We start from the raw sequence: 27,448 nt of genomic DNA on the forward strand, positions 1-27,448 counted from the left end.
GAGGGGAAGAAAAAAAAGAAGAGGTTAGAGAGGGAGGGAGCCAAAGCATAAGAGACTCTTAAAAACTGAGAACTGACGGTTGATGGGGGGTGGGAGGGAGGGGAGGGTGGGCGATGGGTGTTGAGGAGAGGACCTGTTGCGATGAGCACTGGGTGTTGTATGGAAACCAATTTGACAATAAATTTCATATTAAAAAATAATAAATAAATAAATAAAACTTATGGAAGAAAACACAGGAAAGAATCTTTGTAACCCTGAGTGAGGCTCACACACCACCACAAGCACAATCCATGAAAGAAAAAAAAAGATGAAAGATAAAAGAGACGTCAAAATTTAAAACTTCTCTCTAAAAGCTAATATTAAGAATACAGAAAAGGCAGACTGAGAAAAAATATTTGTAAGACAGCTATATGATAAAGAATTTATATTCTTTGCACAAAGATGTCTCAAAATTCAATAAAACAAATTGAAAAAAAGAAAAACATTTAAATGCCAGGAAAGACAATACAGAGATGGCAAGTAAGCACATAAAAAGATGCTCGATGTTACAAGCCACTAGGGAAATGCAAATGAAAACCCGAGACCCCAGAGCACATCTGTTAGAGTGGCTCGAGTCAAGAAAGCAGCGCCGAAATAGCGATAAGGAGGCAGAGCAGCTCACGCTGCCAGCGACTGCACGACAGGGCAGCCACGCTCCACAGCACAGCTCCTTGGAAGGCTAAACACTGAATTACCGCTTGACCCAACGACTCCACCGCCAGGTACATGTGCAAGAGAAGTGAAAACACGCGTCCAGACAAGAACCTGTACACAGACAGTCACAGCAGTGAAACACGTAGCGTCAAAGTGGAAACAAGCCCTATGTCCATCAACTGATGAATGGATAAACAAAACGTGCTAGGGCCACAGGATGGAATACTTGGCTATAAAGAGTTATCAAGTATGGGGCGCCCGGGTGGCTCAGTCAGTTGAGTGTCCCGACTTCAGCTCAAGTCATGATCTTGCAGTTTGTGGGTTTGAGCCCTGCATTGTGCTCTGTGCTGACAGCTCAGAGCCTAGAGCCTGGAGCCTGCTTTCGATGCTGTGCCCCTCCCTCTCTCTCTCCCTCTCTGTCCCTCCCCAACTTGCACTCTGTGTGTGTCTCTAAAATAAACATTAAAACAAAAAAAGAGTTATCAAGTATATATAAACCTTGAGAACATTATGCTAAGTGAAGAAGCCACAGATTTAAATGCCATGAATCCCATTTATACGGAAAGTCCCAAACAGGCAATTTCAGGGTCAGAGAAAGTAGGTTAGCAGTTTCCAGCGCCGGGGAGAAGGGAGGAATGTAGAGTCACTGCCAATGGACACAAGGTTTCTTTCTGAGGTGACGAAAATGCTCTGGAATTAAGACAGTGGTGACAAGTGCACAACTATGTGAACATCCTAAAAAACCACTGAATTGTACACTTTCAATGGGTAAAGGATACACAAGACTGTATCGCAATAAAGGTGTTAAAAAAAAAACACTTCTTTAAACCTAAATCAGAAAGTAAGAAACAGTAAGAGTATGTCAAATCAATGCTGTACACCTGAAACTAATACTATGTCAATTATACTTCAACAAAAAGAAAATTAAAATAACAACACGTGTGATATATATCCATAAAGGAATACTATTCAGCCACAAAAAAATGAACAAAATCCTGACATTTCCCACAACAGCAAAAAGAAATAGGAAGAACCATGGGAAATAATACACATCATCTTGAAGTCTATAATTCAAAGTAGGGGACAGTGACCACAGCTAGCTAGACAAATGTCTTACTCTTCAGGAAAATCTAAGAATTTCAAAGTCCTTAGAGATGGGAAAACTCCAATAGTATCTACCAGTTATTAGACATTAGAGCTTATTGGATGTTTGGTACTGGATTAAGTGTATTACAGGTTACTACTTTACTAAGTCCCAACAATAATCCCGTAAGGCAGAGCTGAAATTCAAATTTGTATCTGATTCTAAAACTTTATACTAAACTGGAACGGGAAAAAGTAATATAGTCTACATATTATATACATATAGACATATGTAAAAGTCTATATACTATACGTATATAGTAAAACATATATAGTCACGTGAGTAATCTTTATGATAAAAAGGTAAATAAGACTACACAGTAAGTTACTTCTAATAAGTTTAAATTAAAAAAAAAAAAGACATCTGTGAAAACATTCAATATAGTGACACCTAAAACATGAAGATGTTTGAAAAGACCCAAGACTTGTAAAAATACCCCAAAGTACTGAAATGAAAGACAGAAGTATTGCTTCAGATATTATACTTACCAACAAAAGAAAGTAAATCTATATTATTTTCTTCTTGCTCGTTTTATCCACCCATGAGAACAATTTTCAAAGTGGAGTGAATAGAGGAAATACTAAGAAACTAGTCAATTTTTTTAAGTTAACTCTCTAGTCAAATCAGATCATAATGTGATAACAGAGACACTGTCAGTAAACTCTGGGAACTTAATCGGCATAAGGGAAATGTCACAAAGGGTGCCAGACAGGCAATACATTGCCTAAAATTTTGCAAAGTGAAAAGAAAATATTCTGGAAAATAGATTCTGAAATTTATTTCAGAGGTCAATCCCCACTAAATACTAGAAGACATTATTGAACAGCTGGTTTGAAAATCATTAGATACTACCCCAAGTGTTCCAAACAGGTCATGTCAATAATTTTCTGAAGACTTTTCTGGAGTGGATAATAATGCAGGATATTTTCATCATCAGCAAAGTTGTCAAAAAACAAAAAAAAAATCTCATATCCTATAGATGTGACAGATCAATGGAGATTCAAATACCTTTATAAGCAGCTTAAAAAGTGTACCGTCAGATGGCTCTCTATACTTCATACTGACATGAATGACACCAGAGATGGATTCATTAACCAATTTAGACAAATCAGATGATAGACCGCATGCCTCAGTCAACAGTCTTCCCAGATCTATTTACCCATGGCAAGAAAAAGCAGGTAAGTGTAAGGATGCAAGAATCAAGAAAGAGGAAAGGACTGGAATAAGGGTACAAGTGAACATTAAAGCAAAGATAAAGGTTCATAATCCTTTATTGAGGTTTATTTATTTATTTTGGTTTAAAAAATCAGAATTCCTCAAGCAAAAGATGTGAAGTTTTCAACTGACTACAAATTCGATAGTCTTTAAAAAAGAAAAATAACTCAACCAATCTTAAAGGACGAAGAAAAGAAGTACATTACATTAAAAGTACATATCAAAAGAAGTTTTCTCCATTATCCAGAATATAATGCTTAGTTTTGATTTTTTTTTTTAAGTTTATTTTGATAGAGAAAGATGGACAGAGAGAATCCCAAGCAGATTCCACTCTCAGTGCAGAGCCCGACATGGGGCTTGATCCCATGTGAGATCATGACCGGAGCTGAAATAAAGAGTCGGACAGACGGTTAACCAACTGAACCACACAGACGCCCCTATTATGCTTAGTTCTAAACACCATTTACAAGTGACCCTGACAGACCAGAGTGGATCAGAAGGATGACAACAAAATAATGGATCCGGTACCTACAAGACCTAGGTAAGAAGCATTAAGGAAAGCAACAGAGATTCAAATATGAATGACACTCAGTCTTTGCCTTCAAGGAGCTTACAGTCTCGTAGTAAAGACAGACATAAACAAATAAATGCAATATACTGTCAATTAGTAGGCGATACAAACGCAGACATACCATACTAAGACTCAAAGACAGAAAGACTTGCACTTTCTCAGAAAAAAGGAAGTCTTCACTAAAAAAGTAACTTGTAAGGTGACTTTTGAAAAGTATTTATTATATTAGCAAATGTTTACTCAGCAATAATAAAAGGTAACATATGACGACTTATTTCATACCAGCCACTGTGCTGCGTGAAGATGCACAGAAGTGCAGCCACAACCTCCGCCTTCATGCAGTTTATGACTTAACAAAAGAGACACAAGTGAACCAGTAGTATCAGTGAACTGAGATCAATTCTGTAACAAGCACAGGGTGCAAGGGAACACTCAGTGAGAGCACTTAAGGGCATGTAGGGCAGTGGAGGAAGGCTCTGAGAGTGCAGGGACCAGGAGAAGGAATACATGTTCTGAACAGAAGGCCTACAGATAAAACAAAGAGTGCAGCTGGTTCAGAAACTGGTATTTCGCTCTACATGGAACGTAGTTTGAGAGACAGAGTGCCCAGAAATGAGGCTAGAGACGTGAGCCAGTGCCACATCATGCTAGCCTTTCAATAACAGTAAAGATTTTGGATTTATCCTAATGACTATAGTTAGTGAAGGATTTTTAGCAGGGAAGGGACAGGATTACATTTGCGTTATAAAGGACTTCAGCCCCTATGGGAGATTAGATTAGAAACGACACTGGCCTGAACAAGGATAAGCAGATGTGTGAAAAGGCGGCTACATCCATGACATCTAGGTCTCACAGTATCACATTAGGACCCAGTGACTCAGTATGAGGCACAATGGCATCAGAGAAGTCGTGTCATTCCCAAACTTCCTGCTCAAGCCACTAGATGTGCGGTGGTATGACTCACTAAGATGAGAAATACTAACAAAGAAACGGGTTTTGTTTGGTTTTTTGGAGGGTGAAAAGAGGGAAAAGGGGGAGGGAAGAGTTAAGTTATAAACGTACTGAAATGAGTGTCTGTGGGACCTACAAGTAGAGGTGCTAGTTGGCACTTAGATATAAAAGTCCTGAAATGTCCAAGATGGCAGCACAGGAAGACCTTGAATTTACCTCCCACAGACACAAGAAATCCATACCTGCACATACGGCAATCCCTCCTGAAGAGCTGAGAATAGACTGAACAGCTTCCGTACAACAAAGGGTAGAAGGACCACACAGAGGACAAGAGGAGAGCCTGAGACACGGTAATGACAGGAAACTGACCCCAACATTAAAACTGCAGTAGGGAGAGACAGGACTGAGGAGCCACGTGCAAATTCACCCACCCAGGGTCACAACAAAAAACACAACAATCTTTTAAAGAGCAGAAAGACTATAGAAGTGGAGAAAACTCATTTACTAACCATACAGCATGGGCCAGACGGTGGGGACTGCTGGAAAACCCCCCAGAGATGGAGACGCTAAGAGGCACCACTGTTTACGCTCTCCCTTCACCTTGGTAGTGCAGACAGGAGCAGGGTCCAGGCGTTCTAAACGGACTGCTGACTCAGTGGCCCTGGGCTCCTGGCCCACACCTACCATAGCTCCAGCTATCCAACTAGGGCTGCCCCAGCACAACACATGAAACCCCCCAGCCTGTGCCCACTACAACTCCATCTCCAGCTGTCCTGCCAAGGCAACTTGGGTGCAAAGCACCCCAGGCACTCTCACCGATCCGGCCAGGGAGCCCCCTGTGGAGTGCTGCAGCTGGCACCCACCCCAGCTCCAGTCATCCCACCAGGGTAGCCCAACACAGAGAACCCCAGGACCTGCCAGACCACATCTGATTCAGCTCCAGCTGTCCTATTAGGGTGGCCCTGGCACAAAACAGCCCAAGATGCCCCAGCCTGTGCCCGCTCCAGCTCCAGCCAGAAAGCCAAAGCCATCAGGAACATGGAGTCTACACAGGGGAAATTCCTATACAAGGCCACTCCTTCAAGAATGGGAGAGGTAGCCCTTTCACCTAATTCACACAAACACAGGAAGTCAGATAAAATGAGGAAACAGAGGAATATGCTCCAATCAAAAGAACAAAAGGAAACAGCAGAAAACAAACTAAAGAAAACAGACAAGCAATCTACGTGATAAAGAGTTCAAAGTAATGGCCATAAAGGCGCCCACAGGACTACAAAGAAGAGTGGATGAACTCAGTAAGGACCTCAACAAAGTGATAGAAAATATGAAAAAGAACCAATCAGAGTTGAAGAACACATTAACTGAAGTGAAAAATACACTAAAGGGAATCAATGGCAGATTAGAGGATGCAGGAGACCAGTTCAGTGATCTGGAAGACCAGATAGTAGAAAGCACCGAAGCTGAACAGCAAAAAAATAAATGACAGGTTAAAGGACCCCTGGGACATCAAGCGGAAAAAAATTTACATTATAGGGGTCCGGGAGAAGAAAGAGCAAAGGGCAGAAAACTTATTTGAAGAAATAATAGCTGAAAATTTCTCTAAACAGACATCCATGTCCAGGAAGCAAGAGAGCCCTAAACAAAAATGAACCCAAAGAAGTCCACACTAAGACACATAATCATTAAAATGTCAGAAATTAAAGGTAAAGAGAGAACCTTAAAAGCAGCAACAGAAAAGCAACTAGTTACACAGCAGGGAAACCCCCATGAGGCTATCAGCTAATTGTTCAGAAGAAACCCTGTAGGCCAGAAGGGAATGGCTGGATATATTCAAAGTGCTAAAAAGACGAAACCTACAACCAAGTATACTCTACCCAGCAAGGCTGCCATTTGGAACTAAAGGCAAGACAAAGAGTTTCCCAGACAAACATAAGTTAAAGCAGTTCATCACCAATGAACCAGCCTTACAAGAAATGGTAAAAGGACTTCTTTAAGCAAAAAGACCGTACCGAGAAGAAAGCATGACCCAAAAAAATTTCACTCATAAAAACAAACATAGTAGAGGTAATAGTTCAATCACTTACAAAGAAAGTTAAAAGACTAAAAAGCAGCACATTTATAAATAAAATATTAGTTAAGGGAACTCAATTAGAAAATGTAAAATATAACAACATACACATAAAACATAGAAGTGGGCAGTAAAAATACAGTCCTTTTAGAAGGTGCTCAAACTTAAGCGACCATCAACTTAATACAGACTGCTATATACTTATTATAAGTTATACAGTATCATTATAAGTATCATTATGTTACTTAGAATCCTATATACTTAGGATGTTATCTATGAACCTCATGGTAACCACAAAGCAAAAACCTGTAATAGACACACAAAAATTGAGAGAGAAAGCCAAGCATAACACCAAAGAAAGTCCTCAATCACAAGGAAAAAGAGCAAGAGAACTACAAAAACAATGAGGAAACAAGTAACAAAAGGCACTAAGTACATACCTATCAATAATTACTTTAAATGTAAATAAATGCTCCAATCAAAAGACATGGCTGATGGAACGGATAAAAAAACAAGATCCATCTATATGCTGCCTACAAGAGACTTGCTTCAGAAAATACAGACCAAAAGGGAAGGGATGGAAAAAGATATTCCATGCAAATGGTATCCAAAAAAAGCCACGGTATCAATACTTACATTATACAAAACATACTTTAAAATAAAAAAAAAAATTAAAAATAAATAAAATATAAAGACTGTAACAAGAGACAAGGGCACTGCATAATGACAAAGGGATCAATCCAACAAGAGAACGTAACAATTATAAGTATCTATGCAACCAATATTGGAGCACCTAAATGTATGAACATAAAAACAGACATACACAGAGGAAATGACGTAACACAGTAACAGCAGGGGACACCCAACTTGCATCAATGGAGAAAATCAAGCAAAAAGTCAATAAGGAAACCGTGTCTTTGAACAAGACATCAGACTAGATGGACCTAACAGAACATTCACAACATTCCATCCAAAAGCAACAGAAAACACCTTCTTTTCAAGTGCACATGGAACATTCTCCAGGATATGCCACCAAAAAGGTCTCACCAAATTGAAGATTAAAATCAGGGGCACCTGGGTGGCTCAGTTGGTTAAGCATCCGACTTCAGCTCAGGTATGATCTCACGGTCCGTGAGTTCGAGCCCCGTGTTAGGCTCTGTGCTGACAGCTCAGAGCCTGGAGCCTGCTTCAGATTCTGTGTCTCCCCCAAGCCCCCCTCTCTCTCTCCCCCCCAACTTGTGCTCTCTCTCAAAAAATAAACATGAAAAAAAATAAAAATAATAAAAATTAAAAACAAAAAAAAAGGATTCATCATGATGAAGTCAGATCTATTCTGGAGACGGTTCAGTATCCTCCAATCAATCAATGTGACACGCCACATTAACAAAATGAATGAAGGATGAAAATTGGTATGATCATCTCAACAGATGCAGAAAAAAATTCGGCCAAAATTCAACATGATAAAAACTCTTAACAAAGTAAGTTCAGAAGGAAAATACCTCAACGTGATAAAGGCCATATATGACAAATCCACAGATAACATCATACTCAACAGTAAAAACCTGAGAGCTTTTCCACTAAGATCAGGAACACGACAAGATGGCCACTCCCACCACCTTCACCCCAGCCACAGCAACCAGACAAGAAATAAAAGGCATCCAAACTGGTAAGAAAGAAGTAAAACTCACATCTGAGGATGACAGAACACTATACACAGAAAACCCTCAAGACTCCACCCAAAAACCATCAGAATAAATGGATTCAGTGAAGATGCAGCATATACAAAACCAACATATACAAATTGGTTACACTTCTATACACTAATAACTAAGTGGCAGAAAGAAATTAAGAAAATAATTGCTTTTACAATTGCACCAAAAAGAATGAAATACCTAGGAATAAACTTAACTGAGCAGGTGAAAGACATACACTCTGAAAACTTTCAAACACTGATGAAAGACATACCATGCTCAGACTGGAAGAATTAAGATTGTTAAAATGTCCATACTCTCCAAAGCAATCCAAAGGCTCAATGCGATCCTACCAAAATACCAAAAGTAATTTTCACAGAACTAAAACAAATAATCTTAAAATTTGTACGGAACCACAAAAGACCCGTAACAGCCAAAGCAATCTTGAGAAATAAAAACAAAGCTGGAAGTAACACAATCCCAGATTTCAAGATATACTACAAAAATACAATAATCGAAAAAGTGTATTAATGGCACAAGAGAGACACACAGACCAATGAACAAACTAGGAAGCCCAGAAATAAACCTATGTTTATATGGTCTATAATAAAGAAAGAAAACTTATGCAATAGGGAAAAGACAGTCTCTTTAATAAATGGTGTCAGGAAAACTGAACAGTCACAGGTCAAAGAATGAAACTGGACCACTTTTCTATACCATACACAAAAATAAACTCAAAATGGATTAAAGACCTAATGTAAGACCTGAAACTATAAAATTCCTAGCAGAAAACAGGTAGCAATCTATCAGACATAAGCTTTAGCAACATTTTTCATAACATATTGCAAATACCATATGATTTCCCTTGTATGTGGAATCAAAACAAAAAAAAAAAAAGAACTAAACACAACAAAACAAACAACACAGAAAAAGACCCATAAATACAGAGAACTGGTGGTTGCCAGAAGGGAGGGGAGGGGAGTGGCAGAATGGGCAAAACGTGACAGAGTGGGAGGTACAGGCTTCCAGTTACAGAATGAGTAAGTCCTGGGGATAAACGGTACAGCACAGGAAGTAACAACAGTACTGTCATAGAGTCTTATGGTGTGAGGTGGGGCTGCATCTGTGGTGAGCACAGCATGATATACAGAACTAAGGAGTCACTAGGTTGTACACCTGAAACTAACGTCACACTGTAGGTCGACTACAATTTAAAAAAACAAAGAGCAGACAGCTGAATTTCCTCAGGACTAGAGCTCTGCCAGCAGGGATGAGGGAACAAGGAGGCAAGGGACTCAAGAAGAGTGGCTAAGGTGATGGACTATGGAATCTAAGTGGATCAGGAAAGCAGTCAAGACAGGACGTGCAGAGAGCAAAGACACAGAGGGACCCAAGGACTAGAGCACCTGATAAACCATCTGTGTGCTGAGAAAACCTGAGTAAGAGAGGAAAGGAGGTTATGGTTAGAGAACACAACGTCTGAATTTGTGATTTCACAAGTGAAGCAGTTCTTTGTGCTATCAAGATCCAGCAGCCCTGGGAAAGGATACCTGAAAATGGAGAGAAGAGGTTGCTGGTAATACAGAAAAGTCACCAGATGGACAGGAAGGGAGAACGAGGAAGGCAGAAAAGCATGAAACAGCAAGGTTCTCAGGAGAATTGCAAGCAGTCTGACAAAACTTAAGAGGGATCAAGATAAGGATGGAGAGGGAAGAGCCAGACCACAGAAGTCATATCTGAAAGCTAATTTGCTCAAGATGAGAACTGTCTTCTGAAGGACTGAAGGGCTGTCAGATTTTTTAAACATCCATCCTAGGAAACAGAAAGGGTAGAAGATACAGGGAAGCAGATTTCAAAATAAAAGAGAATGTTCTAATGACTAACGATTATATAAATTGGTTGTCTTAAAAATTAGTAATTCTAGTAATACTAGAAGTGTTTAAGCAAAACTCATTGATCTGCCTACAATGTTGTAAAAAGAATCAAACAGGAGACCATTAAGTTCCTTCCAACTCCATGAAGGCAGTAAGAGAAGAAAAGGCATTACTTACCAATTCTACACCTATTACTCCTGCACCAATGACAACCATCTTTTCTGGAACTTTTTTTAAAGATAAAGCACCTGTAGACGACACTATTGTATCTTCATCAATCTATAACAAAATATATACAATCAAAATGATTTGGAAAAACCTACTGCCTTATAAATGAGCTCACAAAAAATACTAAGACATTTATCTGTTCTGAGGTATCTATGACTTCTATCCTTACATTCAATTCTTTTTAATACAATTTATTGTCAGACTGGCTTCCATACAACATCCAGTGCTCATCCCAACTAGTGCCCTCCTCAGTGCCCATCACCCACTTTCCCCTCTCCCCCATCCCTTACAGTCCATTTTAACAAATCCCATTAAAAATGCTCACTTGAAATTTCATCATTCAATATTTCAAAACAAAATGATCCATTTTAACTACAAAATGAACCCAAGTCTATCTTAATATGAAATGTTCTATTTCTGGTCAAAATCACTGCAAAATAGAGATAGCTTCCCAAAGCTGAGTGTCAACATATGGTATTTCAGTTAGAAATTTTTCATTCAAAGTGCATAAATAGCATGAATAAAGTAGTTTATAAAAGGTCTTCCTGAAGGAAGGTTATAACAGTTGTAAAAAGCATACCGTGATTCCAGGAAAAGGAGTAACTTCTGACCCTGTAGCTATAAGAATGTTCTTTGTATCAATAACTTGAGTGCTGCCATCGGCTTTCATAGCAGTGACCTGATTTTTGCCCGTTATCTTTCCATATCCATTTACGTGAACAACCTTTAAAAAAATAATATTTATACATTCACAAAGTTTAAAATGATGTTTGCAATTAAAAAAACATGGGGCGCCTGGGTGCCTCAGTTGGTTGAGGATCCAACTTCGGCTCAGGTCATGATCTCACGGTTTGTGAGTTCGAGCTCCACATCAGGCTTTGTGCTGACAGCTTACTCAGAGAGCCTGGAGCCTGCTCTGGTTTCTGTCTCCCTTTCTCTCTGCCCCTGCCCTGCTCACACTCTGTCTCTGTCTCTCTCAAAAATAAACATTAAAAAAAATTTTTTTAAATAAAAATAAAAAAACATGATTAATGGGGAGGAAAATAAAAGCACTCTATTAAATAATACACGCAGTACAAAATACTTCCTTACTTAATAAGGTTACGCATAGAGCAGCAAAAAACTTGTTATATACGTCAGGGAATCTATTTCAGGTTAGCACACAGTTTTAAATTAATATCCCCAGCAGGAAAAAAAAAGAGATAGGGGTGACTGTGTGGCTCAGTCAGTTAAATAGCCAACTTCTGTTCAGGTCATGATCTCATGGTTTGTGGGTTCAAGCCCCATGTCAGGCTCTGTGCTGACAGCTCAGAGCCTGGAGCCTGCTTCGGGTTCTGTGTCCCCCTTCTCCCTCTGCCCCTCCCCCACTCATACTCTGTCTCTCACTCTCTCTCAAAAATAAATATTAAAAAAATATATATAATACCCCCCAAGCATTAAGTTCTAAGGGCATCACTCTATCAGCAGAATGTTTCATATGAACATAAGATAAAGTAGGCATCTGAACATTAAAACACTGACCTTATTCTGTTTGAATAAGTGGGCAATTCCACCAGTTAAAGCTTTTACCGCTGTACTCTTCTGCTCCATCATCTTCTCTAAATTCAAGCGAACTTCAGACACTGTAATTTGTTAAATAAATCTTTAGTCCTTAGCTAAATTCTTGACGCAATGTGATATTTTTCACTAATCAGGTCTGGAAAATTTCAGCTTAATGCTTACAGAACTGTAAAAAAGGCAGTGTTAAAACTTCTCATGTAGTAACTGCTATAATAATTGTAGCTCGCAAACAGGCCAACAGCAACACATCACGGTCAATAAAACTTATCAAACACAGTAAAAAGTCCACCTTTGGGAAAAATGCAGTCCAAAATACACATTACATCCCACGTGGCAACATACTCATGCTCCGAACACATGATGATGATTATAAATCTGGACAGAATTAAATAGAGATGGCAAAGTAAAACATCAGCTGAAATTTTAAATAGGAACAACTTCACAAAACAAAAACAAAAATACTCATCTGAAAACTTTAAATATAGAAACTTAACATAAAAGAGTTTAATCAACTGGATTTAATCCCTCATTTGGGTCGCCTGGGTTGCTCAGTTGGTTAAGCGTCCGACTTCAGCTCAGGTCATGATCTCATGGTTTGTGGGTTCGAGCCCTGCATCAGGCTCCACACTGCAGAGACTGCTTGCAATGCTCTCTCTCCCTCTTTCTGTCTCTGATTCTCTACCACTTGCGTGTACTCTCTCTCTCAAAATAAATAAACTTAAAAAAAAAAAAAAAATCCCTCATTTAACTCCTAACTCTAAAGCAACAACATAACAAAGCAGCTCAACTCAACAGAACTTCAAAAGAGGGAGATCTTAGCAATCTGCACATGCAATCAACCCGTATCTCAGAGATGAGGAAACAGAGACCCTGAGAGATCTGATTTACGTAGGTCATAGAACTAGAAGAGGAAGCTTGGCCTACGATGCAAGTCTCTTGACTAAACCCTGTTTCTTCTTTCCTGAGTCAGGAAAGTGGGTTTTGATTCTACCTTTCATCTACTTTGATATGTTTGCTTTAATGTGTACATATCACCTCTATACCCACTGGATTGCCTACTACAGCCCATTCTTTCAGAAACTACTACAACAAACAAATGAAAGAAAAATGATTACCCCTCCATACCCACTGGTATGTTTAAGCTCTTTCTAGAACAGACTACCCTTCTGGATGAATCTGTCAACAATTGGTGAAAAAGGATGAAATGAAAACAGCCCAAAAAGAATGGTGGGAGACAAGATTTACCAAATTAAAATGAAATGCCCTCCTTTTACACTGGGTTACATTCCCCATTCTCTCCTTTGTTCTTGCCACACTACCAACAACCTAAGCAGTCTGCCCATCCTTCCTTCCTTCCTTCCTTCCTTCCTTCCTTCCTTCCTTCCTTCCTTCCTTCCCTGCCTAGAGCACTCAGGAATCCAGTGCCAACTCCCCACCTCGAGATCTCCAGGTTTCAGGGAAATTGAAACTGACTCTTCATACACATACACACACACATACACACACAGCAGACTTCACACAAAAGTTGTCAAAGAAACAGAAGATGTCATAGTAGAAATCTGGATTTGAGCCTTAAGTAAATCTCTATTTTTAATATCTTTTTTTACTCTTTCCTCAATGAAACAAGTATTACTCATTAGACATACAGAAGTCTTTAACTGGAAGAGTCAAGTATGGCTGGTAATATTGCTAAATATGAAAGGTATACTTACTTTCAATTCCCCTAGATGCAAAATCTTTTCCATGGGCCATATGGTAATAATGAGAGTTATTTAATAAAGCCTAAATAGACAAAATGATGAAATGTTAATAAGACTATATATGATAAAAAAGCACTTAAGAAATGACATCCCCTGCATGCAATAGTACAAAGGACTACAACAATTCAGTTTCTGTTCTTATGTAATTAATCTAAGTTAAATAATGACACAATGTTCAACAGCAGGACTGAAAAACAAAACACCTTTACTTTCTTTAAAAGCAAAGGAATAGGTACCCTCTTCAGGGGGTAGGTAAAAAGGGCAGTCCTGTCTACATCCAAAAGCACCTAAAAGAATTTACTGCCTATGATCTGTTTCGTTGGTAAAGGAGAACTAAAGAGAAAAATGGAACATGAGAGTCTGTTTGAATGGAAAGGCTAGGGATTCCAAAACAAAGAAGCAATTTCAGGAATGTATGGCAAACCGCTGAAAGCACTGCTTAAGCTTTACCAAGGATAACATGTTTTTTATCAACCTTGGGTTGTTTATTTTTTAGTAACTGTATTAGTCTAATATTCTAGTCTTAACATATCCTTCTAGCTGGTGGCTAATGACAGAAGCCTTTGCACTGTACGAAACACACGTTCACCTTAGAAGGGATACAACCGACGTTCAAGCACGTTCCACCAAGCGTTTCATTTTTCTCAACGCAGACTGTCTACAACCAAAGAAAATATTATTTAACGGCACATAACCTGCAGAGTTTCAGTTCACTAAAATTCCCATGTATCTGTCCTAATTCTTGTACAAAATAAGTTTGCATTTGTGAGAATGAAATAGAGTCCTTTAAAATTTATCATCTGAGTAATACTAAATGCAGGCTAACCCAAATGTGAATTATTCTAAGACATTTTTGTTTAACATTACCAAACACATGCTTTTAGTTCTATTACTGTTGCTTCCAAAGTGAAGTTAGTAGCCAAACGTGAGAAGCAGTGTGGGGAGTTGGGAATAATGGACTCTGCTATTTCATGAGACTACCACAACTGAGTAACACTCTTCACTCGTCTCAGGCCTGAATAGAACTTATAAAGACATTATTTACCACTGTTATTTAGGTGCAAAGTATTTTGTGAATATGATCAAGTCCTTCCAAATAAAAATAAATCAACACCTCGTTTAGTCTAAACTTTACCTTGAAGCCCAACTGGGCAGCTTTAATAGCGGCAACATATCCTCCGGGACCAGATCCTATCACTGTTACATCAGCATCAACTACAATAAAAGCAAATTGATATAAACAGTAAATTGCTTAATATGGACCAAAAATAGTACATTAAAAAAACAAACAAAAAATCTGATACTTTAAACCTCCAAGAAAGTACAAGGAACCAGAATTTTCTACCCAGTACTATTTTATTCCTAGGTACTTAACATTCTTTGATGTTAACTAAAACTGGCATTTTTAAATTTCATATTCTATTTGTTCATTATGACATATGGAAATACAAGAGAGTTCTATATCCACTGTATCCACTGACCTTGCTAAATTCTACACCGTTTTACTTAAGAACAACAAGACAGGCTTTTAGTGACACTAAAAGACACATCTGCATGAGGGAGAGAACTTTGGAATCTGACATACTTGTCTTCAAATCTCAGCTCTAACATTTATTAGCTGTGTAACCAAGTGACTTAATTTTTCTGTCATAAAAGAAACAATAACACTACCTTAAACGACTAATGTTAGGATTAAATTTTGTACATCCTTAGAGCTGTCAATAAATTTAACAATGATATGATTCCAGGTACTGTACTTGAGATACAGGGAGAAAAACCAGCTTCCCTGTAATAGATGGCAAACACGTTTTGGACTTTATTTGAATGCTGATAAATTTCATATAGTTTATAATAACAGGCTAACCAGAACATTAAGTGAACCACTCTGGACATTTACCATATGAAGATAGAAAAGGAAATTAACTTTGATCAGCAGCCTTAGTAATATAATAATTATAATGCAAATGGAAAAGAAGTCCAATTATTCCCACTGTTCTCAAGCCAACTTCAAATAAAAATACACTGGCTTGAAAGAGTTAGGAGACAGTCTCCCTTCTCCTCCGCCTCTACTATCCTTACAACCCCAAGCATTTAGCAGTTTATAACACATTTTCACATCTATTATCCTGTTTGATTCTCGAACTTCTTATGAAGACGGTAAGGCTGGCATATAACTGACATTTCACAGATAAGAAACACTAGGTTCAGAGAGGTCAGTTAACTTGCCCAAGGTCATATAGCAAGTGACTGGCAGAGACAAAATGTAAGCTTTTTGTCTCTATTTCCAATGGTCATCCCATTATTCAATGGTATTCTATTCCTCAATTTCAACTATCATAAACTAAAATACTAAGAGCAATAATCAAGCTTTATAATTATTAGACATCTAACCTTAGGAGAGTAATTTAACCTGTTTCACTTCACCTTCAGTTTCTCTAACTGCAAAATAAAGGCTACAAAAAAACCTACTTCATAGGGGCATGATACAAAATATGTAAATAGCTTAGCACAATACTTGGAGCATACATAATAAATATTTGCTATATGGTAGCTATATTCTGACCTCTGAAGATGGCAGTTTTAATTTCTGATCATCCCTCCTCAAGAAAACACCCACCCCTCCAAGGGATGGCAGTGCTAGTATCATCAAAAAACTTCTGCAGGACTGAAAAGAAACACAGAACCCCTGTGTTGAAAGATAACTAAGAAGTTATCCAACCCACAAAACCTAAGAATCCTTCCTACTGAATAAATAAAAGTACTGATTCTCCTTGGTTATATCAAATGATAATTAGGATTACTCAGTACATGAAAAAAATATATAGCTAGTCCAATACATGAAAAAAGGATCGTTTCAAGTTTCATCGATCCACTTGTGCTCTTTGGCTACGCTGTCTGGTTCCCTGATTCATGTTCAGAATTAAGCACATAATAAAGTGTATATCTATTTTCAAGTTTTGAACCAAATGATGGCCTAAACAATATTCTTTAATTTGGATTCTAATTTTTAATTCACAGTAATGAAACACAAGCTACAAAAAACAGGTTTCTTTGCTGAATTTTTAACATCTTTTCTGATTAAAGTATATGTTAATTAAATAAATTTAAACACAAAATAGCCAAAAATTTTAGTTTCATTTCCCATCTCTTAGATTTTTTTTTAACTATACAAAATACCAAAAATTTAAAACCAATCACCCCTCACTGAAGATATTAGATGTACCGTTCCATCAGAACACCACTAAAGTGCTAGGGAGAACAAAAAAGAAGGGAAAAAGGAAAATTCTCTGAAGATCAGTCAGCTGAGACTATAGGAGGGTGTGATCCAGTAACAAACCTTCAAAAACAAGCCAGTATTTAGGGGATGTCTGCGATTTACTTTTAAATGTGTCAAAAAAGTAAGGTGGACTGATGGGTGGCTAAATGGATGAACAGATACATGACAGTTTAAGTACAGTAAAATGTTAGTGGAAGTATCTATGAATGTTCACTGGAAAATTCTTACTTTTCCGAACATTTGCGATTTTTCATAACGAAAGGTTGCAAAGACAAACCAGTTGGCTCTCACCTATACAAAGGCTGCACGCAGGTGAAGAGTTTACAACACACAATTCTGACTCACCACCTCCTTGTCCAAAAGCATTTCTCAATTTGATTCCCACATACACTTTTAAAAACCAGGATACAGACAAATAATTAAATGAAACACACTAAGGAACACTTGATGGTTAATTTTACAAAATTAGCTCTAGCCTTGAAGAGTGAAAAAGAAAAACCAAACAGGACACACAAATCAGTATCATGGGAGAAAGATGACTAAGTTAGAAGTACGGCAGAAGACAGCTACATAGCAATCTGCATTTTAGGTGGCAGTGAAATATCAGGAGAAAGTTATCAGGCTGATGCTTTAAAAAATACTGGGATACAATTAGGTGTGATGGACTTCAACAGACATGGCAGTTAATGCCATGAAATGAACTGAAGGAGAAAACGCAGGAAAAAGTGTTCTACGAATGTTACTTACTATATCACTGTGAGGAAAATAAGTACACCATGTCATCAAGGCTACCACTGAAATACAGGTGTTGAGTTACAAATAAATGATAATCATCAACAAAGTGCAAGACGTATTTTAAGGAGTCAGTTTGCAATAACATCTACCATTTTGGTAATTTATTCTGTGCCAGGCAGTGAGCTGAGTATTTCATGTCGTCTCATTTAAGCCTCCTTATGTCTCTATGACACAATTATCAGACCTCCATTTCACAGGAAGAAACTAAGGCTGAGAGTGACTAGACAACCTGCATAAGGTTGCACAACTAGTAAGTGATGCAGCCAGGGTTCAAAGCAGGTTCTTTCCATTCATAAGCCTCCACTCACTCCTATACCTTTCTGTCCTAATGCCATGCAGAACACTCAGATGACCCCATCATCTCCAGGGCAATCAGGAACTCCAACTAAAATGACAAAAAGCTCCTTCATTAACATAACGAAAGCAACAAGTATTTATGAACACCTACCCAAGAGGAAATCACTACCTTCAGTAACCTGACACTACAGTTAGGGAAAACACGCATGTTTCAAAATATACATAAATCAAGATTATTTTTAAAAATAAAAAAAGGGGTAAGAAAAAACATATCATAAGGCAGGAATTATTAATTACCAAATTCACTAAATGAGTATAAGAGCCAGTTGGCAAGGTTTATCTGTTTTGGGGGGTAGAGGGGTCCTTTTTAAATTATCAATGGCCTTAATCTCCAGTCTATTTTAGTGACCCTTTCATAGTAACATCCTATACTTGTCATCACCCAAAACTGCCCAGCCTCTAAAATCCTGAATTCTATAAGAATTCTTTACTTTCTGATCATTACCCTACAACCTCCTTAATCCATAAAGGAGAAATATAGTAAAAGAAAAAAAGATTTGAAATTGAAAGAAAGAAAGAAAGAAAGAAAGAAAGAGAAAGAAAGAAAAAAGAAAAAAGAAAAGAAAAGAAAAGAAAAGAAAAGAAAAGAAAAGAAAAACTGGTGTTCAAACATGAGCTCTACCCCTTCGTAAATTCTTGGGCAAATATTTAATCTCTCTGGTGTTTTTTTTTTTTTTTTTTGTTTTTTGTTTTTTGTTTTTTGTTTTAATTTATTTTTGGGACAGAGAGAGACAGAGCATGAACAGGGGAGGGGCAGAGAGAGAGGGAGACACAGAATCGGAAACAGGCTCCAGGCTCCGAGCCATCAGCCCAGAGCCTGACGCGGGGCTCGAACTCACGGACCGCGGACCGTGAGATCGTGACCTGGCTGAAGTCGGACGCTTAACCGACTGCGCCACCCAGGCGCCCCTAATCTCTCTGGTTTTGATGTAACATAGGAATAATAGTGACAGTAATACCTACATCCCAGGGTTTGAGGTCAAAGATAACAATGCATGTCAACATCCTGGGATGATGCTAGGTGCATACAAGGCACTCGACGGATGTTTCTTCCCTCCTCAGATCCACCTCCCAATCTCACAACCTCCAATCTTCGTAACACCAATGCTACTCCAGTGTTCTCTCCCACTAAAACCCGACCCAGACATTACTCTCTCCTTCTTCATTGGTCTTTTCTTTTTCATTCAACAAACATTTATTGAGCATTAGACACTATTCTAAGGTCTTTGGATACCTATAATGACACAGCCCTGGTTCTTCTAGTCTAATAAGAGAGAAAAAGCAAAAAGCATTACAATAAAAACTCCAATCTGCAGCAAGAATGATCTTTAAAAACAAATCATATCAGGGCACTGGGTGGCTCAGTCGGTTAAATGTCTGATTTCGGCTCAGGTTATGATCTCATGATTCAAGAGATCAAGCCCAGAATCGGCTTGGCACTAACAGCATGGGTTTCTCTCTCTCCCTCTCCCCTCTTCCCCTGTTGGCATGCGCATCTGTGCTGTCTCTCAAAAATAAACTTAAAAAAAAAAAAAAAAAAAAAAAAACAAATCGTATCAGGCCTCTGCTTAAAACACTCCCAATGACTTCCAACTGTCGTTAAAATAAAGAGTTAGGGTCTTTCATTATCTGCAGAGGTCAACTCTCAATCTTCAACACACTTCAGCCACACTGGCCCTTTTCAAGCTCCTTAAAGGCACTGTGCTCCTTCTCACATCAAAATACTCCCACATGCTGCTCCTTCTACCTGGAACACCTCCTCCCATACCCACTCCCACCCCAACCCTTTTCAGATATCAACATCGTTTCCTTAGAAAGAATTCTGTGACCATTCTCCATCGGGATACAGATTTCATAGCTCCCTTATATTTAGCCTATGGGGTCTTTACCACAATTTTTTTTTTAATGTTTGTTTATTTTTGAGAGAGAGAGAGACAGAGTGCAAACAGGGGAGGGCAGAGAGAGAGGGAGACACACAAAATCCGAAGCAGGCTTCAGGCTCCGAGCTGTCAGCACAGAGCCCGACCTCACACCTGAGCTGAAGCCAGACTCCTAACTGACTGAGCCATCCAGGCTCTCCGCTTATCACAATTATTGGATGGATGCTTGTCTTGCCCAAATGGACTATAAACTCTATAAAAGCTGCATCTTGGGGGCACCTGGGTGGCTCAGTCGGTTAAGCGTCCAACTTCGGCTAAAATCATGATCTCGTGGTTCGTGAGTTTGAGCCCTGTGACAGGCTGTGCTGACAGCTCAGAGCCTGAAGCCTGCTTCGGATTCTGTGTGTCCCTCTCTCTCTGCCCCTCCTCCATTCATGCTCTGTCTCCATCTCTTTCAAAAATAAACATTAAAAAAAAATTTTTTTAATAAAAAAATTTTTTTAAAAAGCTGCATCTTGTCTGACTTGTTCACTGCATCATCCCAGTCACTAGCACATAGTATATATCCCATAGTTGTTGAACTGAGGAATGAATGTAGCTAATGTGAGTGATTAAGTGCTGTGAGTCCACTCCTGTCATGAAACAGAAGGTCCTACCACAATAACACACATCACTCTTCAAATCTTGATGAATTTGGTTCATACAGTTATTCAAACATCTTCCAGATGTTGTAACAGGGACTGTATTATAAGAAATTTTGAACTCCTCCAGGTGCTCTCATCAACAAATACTCAACAGAAGCTGACCAAACAGAACAGAAATTAAAAACGTAGGCCCTAGGAGCGCCTGAGTGGCTCAGTCGGTTAAGCGTCTCACTTCGGCCCCGGTCATATCTCACGGTTCGTGGGTTTGAGCTCCGTGTCAGGCTCTGTGCTGCACACAGCACAGAGCCTAGAGCCTGCTTCGGATTCTGTCTCCCTCTTTCTCTGCTCTTCCCCCACTTGCACGTGCTGTCTCTCAAAAATAAACAAACATTAAAAAGGTTAAAAAAAAAAAAAAATGTAGGCTCTAGGGTCAGAAGAATTTTCCCAATTCTGTCATTTCTTAGCTGAACCTCTTTTCACTCAGTTCCTCCAGTTATAAAATGGGGAAAATGGAAACACATATCTTACAAGATGGCAACAAGGATTAAAGACTGCTTGAGACACAGTAAGCCCTCAGTGAATCAGTTACTATTACTGTTGTTGTTGCTGGTTACTTACTTTGTACCAGATACCATACTGGATGGTACCATAGAAAAATTAAAAAACCAAAACCAAAAACAAAAAAAACAAGCCTATTAACTTCCTGTTTTAAGTAGCTGAAAAACAAAATATGTGTCATTTACAGAAGCTTCAAAAATATTTTTTAAAAAAGAGGAAAATATCCATAATCCATAGCTTCCATAGCTTCCTTTCAGGGTATATCCTTCTGTCCTATAATATGTCTTTGACAAGCCCATCAAAATCTTCGCTCAGGATGTCAAAAAGTCATCTTACCATTCTAAACCATGTCAAATAACCACCACACTTAACCTCACCCAGTGGACAGAATTAACTTTTTCTTTTTTTTTTTTGATGTTTATTTATTTTTGAGAGATAGGGACAGAGTGTGAGCAGGGAAGAGGCAGAGAGAGAGAGAGAGAGAGAGAGAGAGAGAGAGAGAGAATATGAATCTGAAGCAGGCTCCAGGCTCTGAGCTGTCAGCACAGAGCCCCACATAGAGCTCGAACTAACAAGCCACGAGATCATGACCTGAGCCGAAGTCGGACGCTTAACTGACTGAGCCACCCAGGCGCCCCTAACTTTTTCAATGTAAACATTCAAAAATCATCCCCTGCTCAAAACCCTTCATTGGCTTTCCCACCACACTTGGGAATAAAATCCAAACTCCTTCACCTGGCTTCCAAAACCCTCCCACCATGAACTGATCCCCGCCTACCTCTCTGATTTTACATCCTCCAGCCACACCGGCCTTTTCTGCAATGCCTTAAACCTCACAAGCTAGTTCTCACCTCACACCCTTGTCACAGTTGTTTCTGTCTGCCTGAAATAACCTCACTCCCTCCCTTCACTCAGACATCATTTCCTTAGAAAAGTCCTGACAGCCTATCTAAAATAGTCTTTGTTCCTCTCCGTTGCCCACTTTAATTTTCAATCACTACCCAAAATATTTACCTATTACTTCAGTATTGTTTGTCTTTTGTCACCAGACTATTAGTTCCAAAAGTACAGGGCTTTGCCTTGTTCACTGCCTGGAGACACTAGGTGCTCAATAAACATTTAAGTGAATACACAGATGAACAAACGAATTCTATGAGCCACTATTTTATTACCGGTTACTCTAATTCTATGACCCACTATTTTATGACCCACTATTTTATTACCAGAAACTCTAATATTCACTTACTTTTACATTTAAACACAAAGGAACTATGAAATAATGTGAGGAAAAACTGTTTTACTAAGTACTTACTTGGTTGATCAGCGTAAGTTCTCAGAGGAACTGCAGAAACTCCCTGTAAGCCATGAGATATTCGACTGAAATGGCCTCTCTGGAAAAGAAAATTGTTCATATGATGTAAAATGTGAATTCAAAACAGTGAACTACTGAAGGTCCATGAAAATGTAATAAATGGAGCAAACTTTATCACTTATTATTATTAATATATCTTCCATTGCCACATAGAGATTACACATCAATTTCTCCTCTTTCATAACAATTAAACTCTCCACCACAGCTCACCACACTATCTTTTCATTATGAATATTCAATAAACTATGTCCTGGTTAGCCCAACAAAAAGTGTTATTCAGTGGCGTGAAGTTTTCTTAAAGTTTCAGAAAGCACGGCTCATTTCTGGCGCCAGGGATCATTTTAATGTCACGGTTAAAGTTCTTAGAGTTCTAACTTAAGTACCCAATAATCTGTATTATGACAATCCTACTTGTAACTGCTGTTTCCTAACTCAAACTACCACGTACAACCTATGAAGATGCTCCTGAACAGTTAACTAGGAACACAAATTAGACAATGTCACTTTGGAAAACGCAGTTACTGACATTCAACAGCTACTCAGGTTTCACAGACTGCATCACAACCTCCATAAAAATCTCTATGGACATCTACTCTCTCCTACGCTAAGAACAGGGAGGCACAAAGAAACAAAGCAAATAGCTCCTATCACAGCAGGCAAACGGGAGGCAGTGATGAAACCCACACTAATGCAGTCATGGTCTCTACTCCAAGGTAACTCAAGGCACCTGAGGTCAGGACGGTAGGCCAAAGTGGAGCAGACCAACCAAACGTCAGTCCTGACTTTTAATCCCTGCTCCCCCACTAACTAAAAATGTAACTCCTAGCATATTACATTAACTCTCAGGAACACAGATTACTCATCCTAGACACAAAGGAGTTTGACCAGCATATGATCTTCAAGGTATCCATCAGCACAGTACTCAGCTACGATCCCACATACGTACAATCTGGCTGTATTCGACACGGAGATGAAATGGGAGAGCTGTCGTAACGAAAGATAACCTGCTGCAAGCCTCTAGGAGGGAAGGCAATGGACACTACCTTAAAGCTGCAAACAATGAAGAGGCCTCTGAGGAATTCTTAGGGTTACCTGCCGGGGCTGACTGCGTCTGGCTGTTTCAAGGAGCAGCCGCAAGGTTACCTGCTCACTGCCACTCTAGGGCTGAGATGAGGATTCGAGATAAAACGTAGAACGTATGAAAAGCCAGACCAGACGGGGCAAGTGCTATTTCTACTTCCTCTGCCAAGGTGGAGAAGCCTGTGTGCCCAGGGCCCAGGCTTGGGAGTGGACAGTGAGTAACTGCTGGCCGTCACACAACAGGCGGGGCCACTCCGCCGCCCGGGTCTTTGCTCCGGTCGCGGCCCGGGCAGAGCCTGCTCAGGGGCGGGGCCGCGGGTGGTCCCGGCCCGACCGCCGGCCTCTCTCGCCCCACCAGTTAGGCCGCGTCCGGACTCCGTCAGCAGGCCCTTCTGTGCCTCTGGTTCCGCACGACCCCACCCAGCCGGCCCTCACCTTGGCCAAGGAGCAATACACACGACTCCAGCTCTGCATTTTACCGCTCAACTTTCCTCTCCGCCAATGCTTTCACCTCCGCTAAGCTCCTCTGCCGCCTCGCCAAGGTCTCCCCGCCCTGCGCATGCACAAGAGCAGCTTACGTCATGGGTCGGCAGCAGCGCGATTGGCTGGAGCGGTCAGAGCCCATGGGACTAGGCGTTCCTGTCAGGCGCGGGGTCGCACACTGTCGTAAGGCGCCTAGTGCTTTGTGGCAGGGAGGGAGTGCCGTACCATTTTACCGGTGATAGGTAAACGTGGGCGCTCGTAATGTGATCTTATACTTGGAAGACGAGCTAAATTAACAAGGCTATCGTTTGCTTGGTGCAAGCTGCAGAAAGTAAGGCTTGACGGGTCCTTGATTGTGCTAAGCTGAGGAATCTCAGCACTTTCCAGGCATCGTCTCACTTCACAGCAAGTATATGAAAGATGATGAGTTTTACCACTTCATCGGATGAGGCCTGAGAGGTTAACTATCCCCGAGGTCGCGCAGAGGAAAGATGACTGCTTTATAATTTATCTCCTCCAATCAAATACTATATAAGGGATGGAACCACAGACTTTGGCATCACCAGCAGCCTACTCTAAGCTAACTGGCAAAACAGAAAACACTATCTTCCTCCTCTGTTAGAGCAAATTAGGATGGGTTGGGTGGGGGATAAGATTTTAGGTTTTTATAAGAGACAATGAAAAACTGTCTTCGGGGCGCCTGGGTGGCGCAGTCGGTTAAGCGTCCGACTTCAGCCAGGTCACGATCTCGCGGACCGTGAGTTCGAGCCCCGCGTCAGGCTCTGGGCTGATGGCTCGGAGCCTGGAGCCTGTTTCCGATTCTGTGTCTCCCTCTCTCTGTGCCCCTCCCCCGTTCATGCTCTGTCTCTCTCTGTCCCAAAAATAAAAAAAAAAATAAAAAATAAAAAAAAAAAAAGTTGAAGAAAAGAAAAACTGTCTTCAAGATTGAGTACAGAGCTCTAAGATCTGATTCATGCTTTGTGATAACTATATAGTGTGAATAAAACTTAATTCTACATTTCTTGTAAGTTTACTGCCCAGGCACCGTGCTGGGGTCTGTGGATTTAAACACCAATTAAAAATTATTCCTTACCTAGCTATACTCGGCTTTAGGGGAGAAGAGAATGCTATCTAGTTAGTGTTTGTTATACAGGCTGCTAGTTGTCCTCCAACATCCATTTTCCCTGTCCTTTACTCTGTAAATAAGCATTTTGGTCATCTTAGCCATTTTCATGGCTTTAGCACCTGCCTACGTACACTGATAACTCCTAGACACTTATCTCCAGTCTGTACTTCTCTAATCTCTAATTCCATATTTTCAGTTGTCTACAGAGCATGTCCCCCTGGGTGATCCTGTCAGCACCTCAGTTTCAACTATCCAATTTCTTATTTAAACATGCATATTTTCTCCCTTATATTTATGATTAGTGAATATTTCCAAATATCCAGTCATCCCTAGTGAAAATTGTGTAGCCATTCCCAACTCCTTTAATGGGTCACTGTTTTAGTTGACCAGCCCTAGAAGCAGTCCCAGAAATAAGCAGTTGAGTGCAATGAGTTTATTTGAGAACTGATCCAAGCAAGCATTGGTAGAGGATGAAAAAGGGATGGGAATGCTTTCAGATACATTAACGAGTAGATTACCAGTGTGAACAATTGGTATTCAGACTCACTGGAGACCTCTGGGAGATAATCTAGAACGTGCTTCAGTTTTCCTATTCAAAATACATCCATCAACTTCCATCAGTCATTAGATGAGGATTGCTCCCAGGGACTTTAACTCCCTGGCACTTCTGGGTTTCCCCATAGGTGAGCCGAGTGAGCACCAGCAGCCAGAGAAGTCTCTCTAGCAGAGTCTCTAAGAAGGCTTGTAGATGACTATACAGAGGAAAAGTGAATGCTAAAAGGATACAGGTGAGCCACCAGTAAGGTTGGCAATAATCACCAACTTCTATCAACTCCGAATGTGAGAATGAGAGTGAGAGAAACACTGAAGATGGCTCCAAAATTTCTGGCTTAGATGGCTGGGTGGGTAGTGAAACCATTACAGAAATAGGCAACATGGAAAGAAGGATGACTTTGGGGAGAAGATAATGAGACAACTTCTTTGAATTTCAGATGCCAGCTGGACAATCCATTTGAGATCTTCAATAGTTACTGGAAACAAATGTCTAGAGCTTAAAAACTCTAGACACGGATTTGAAAGTTTGCTGGTATATGGACAGTGATGGACACTTGTAGCATAGATGCATTCTCAAAGGGCCACACTTTTCTTTTCTTTTTTTTAATTTATTTATTTTGAGAGAGAGACAGCATGAGTGGAGGAAGGACAGAGAGAGACACAGAATCCAAAGCAGGCTCCAGGCTCTGAGCACTCAGTATGATACAAGAAGATAGGATTCAGTGGGAGGAGAAGGAAAGATTAGGGCCTAAGGTCACTGGGTGGGGAAGAGTGTCTGATCACAGCAAAACCCCCCAGGCTTAAGGTCCCTCTTAAGAATGTAACAGACCTAGGGCGCCTGGGTGACTCAGTCGGTTAAGCAAGCGACTTCGACTTCAGCTAAGGTCATGACCTCAAGGTTCGTGAGCTTGAGTCCCACGACGGGCTCTGTGCCAACAGCTCAGAACCTGGAGCCTGCTTCAGATTCTGTGTCTCCCTCTCTTTCTGCCCCCCCCCCCCCCCGCTCACACTGTCTCTCTCTCAAAAATAAATAAAAATTTAAAAATTAAAAAAATAAAATAAAATAACAGACCCCACCTACTCCCCCTCAGGTTTCCCTCAGGAATTTGACAAAAGACCTAACTAAAAATAAGTAGTAGACCATAAAATGTATAGCTCACAAGGACTGATATGGCCATAGACCAACCCTCATATAATGGAAATGATCCAATCAGGAAGAGACAGCTCACCTCTCTGCTCTCTAGCTCACCAGCACCTAGAGGTATCAAGCCAATGAGCGTAGGACCTGAGAAGTAAGGAGGGGAAGGGAACAGGGGTGGGGCATGACCAGACCTTATAAAACAAGGACCTCTTGCCTATAATATAGTAGGTGGACATTCGCTTTAAAATGTTCCCTCTTGGTAAAGAGGGCTTTCATACTATTCTTCCTTTCTGATCTTATACTCTAGTAAACTTTTGCCTGCCACTCATTTTGTGTCCCCCTCTTCATTCTTCGAAGTGGCGAGACAATGAATCCCGGGTATTGAGGTAAAAAAAAAAAAAAAAAATCCTGCAGCAATACTTTCG

General features: G+C 39.9%; 1 protein-coding gene across 1 annotated transcript in view; it reads right to left on the bottom strand.

Moving 5' to 3' along the window:
* DLD (dihydrolipoamide dehydrogenase) overlaps positions 1-24,289 on the bottom strand; it is a 34,884-nt gene extending 10,595 nt beyond the window's left edge. The window contains exons 1-8 of the mRNA XM_019451165.2: positions 24,154-24,289; positions 22,579-22,657; positions 14,891-14,970; positions 14,345-14,413; positions 13,708-13,777; positions 11,957-12,057; positions 11,016-11,159; positions 10,385-10,486 (exon numbers count right to left, since the gene is read on the bottom strand). Coding sequence (XP_019306710.1) covers positions 10,385-10,486; positions 11,016-11,159; positions 11,957-12,057; positions 13,708-13,777; positions 14,345-14,413; positions 14,891-14,970; positions 22,579-22,657; positions 24,154-24,192 — 684 coding nt within the window. The 5' untranslated portion in view covers positions 24,193-24,289. The remainder of the gene's footprint in view (positions 1-10,384; positions 10,487-11,015; positions 11,160-11,956; positions 12,058-13,707; positions 13,778-14,344; positions 14,414-14,890; positions 14,971-22,578; positions 22,658-24,153) is intronic.
* Positions 24,290-27,448: the final 3,159 nt, after the last annotated feature.

The sequence above is a fragment of the Panthera pardus genome, unplaced genomic scaffold (genome assembly GCF_024362965.1).
Source record: "Panthera pardus isolate Hobbes unplaced genomic scaffold, ASM2436296v1 HiC_scaffold_8, whole genome shotgun sequence".
Classification (NCBI taxonomy): domain Eukaryota; kingdom Metazoa; phylum Chordata; class Mammalia; order Carnivora; family Felidae; genus Panthera; species Panthera pardus.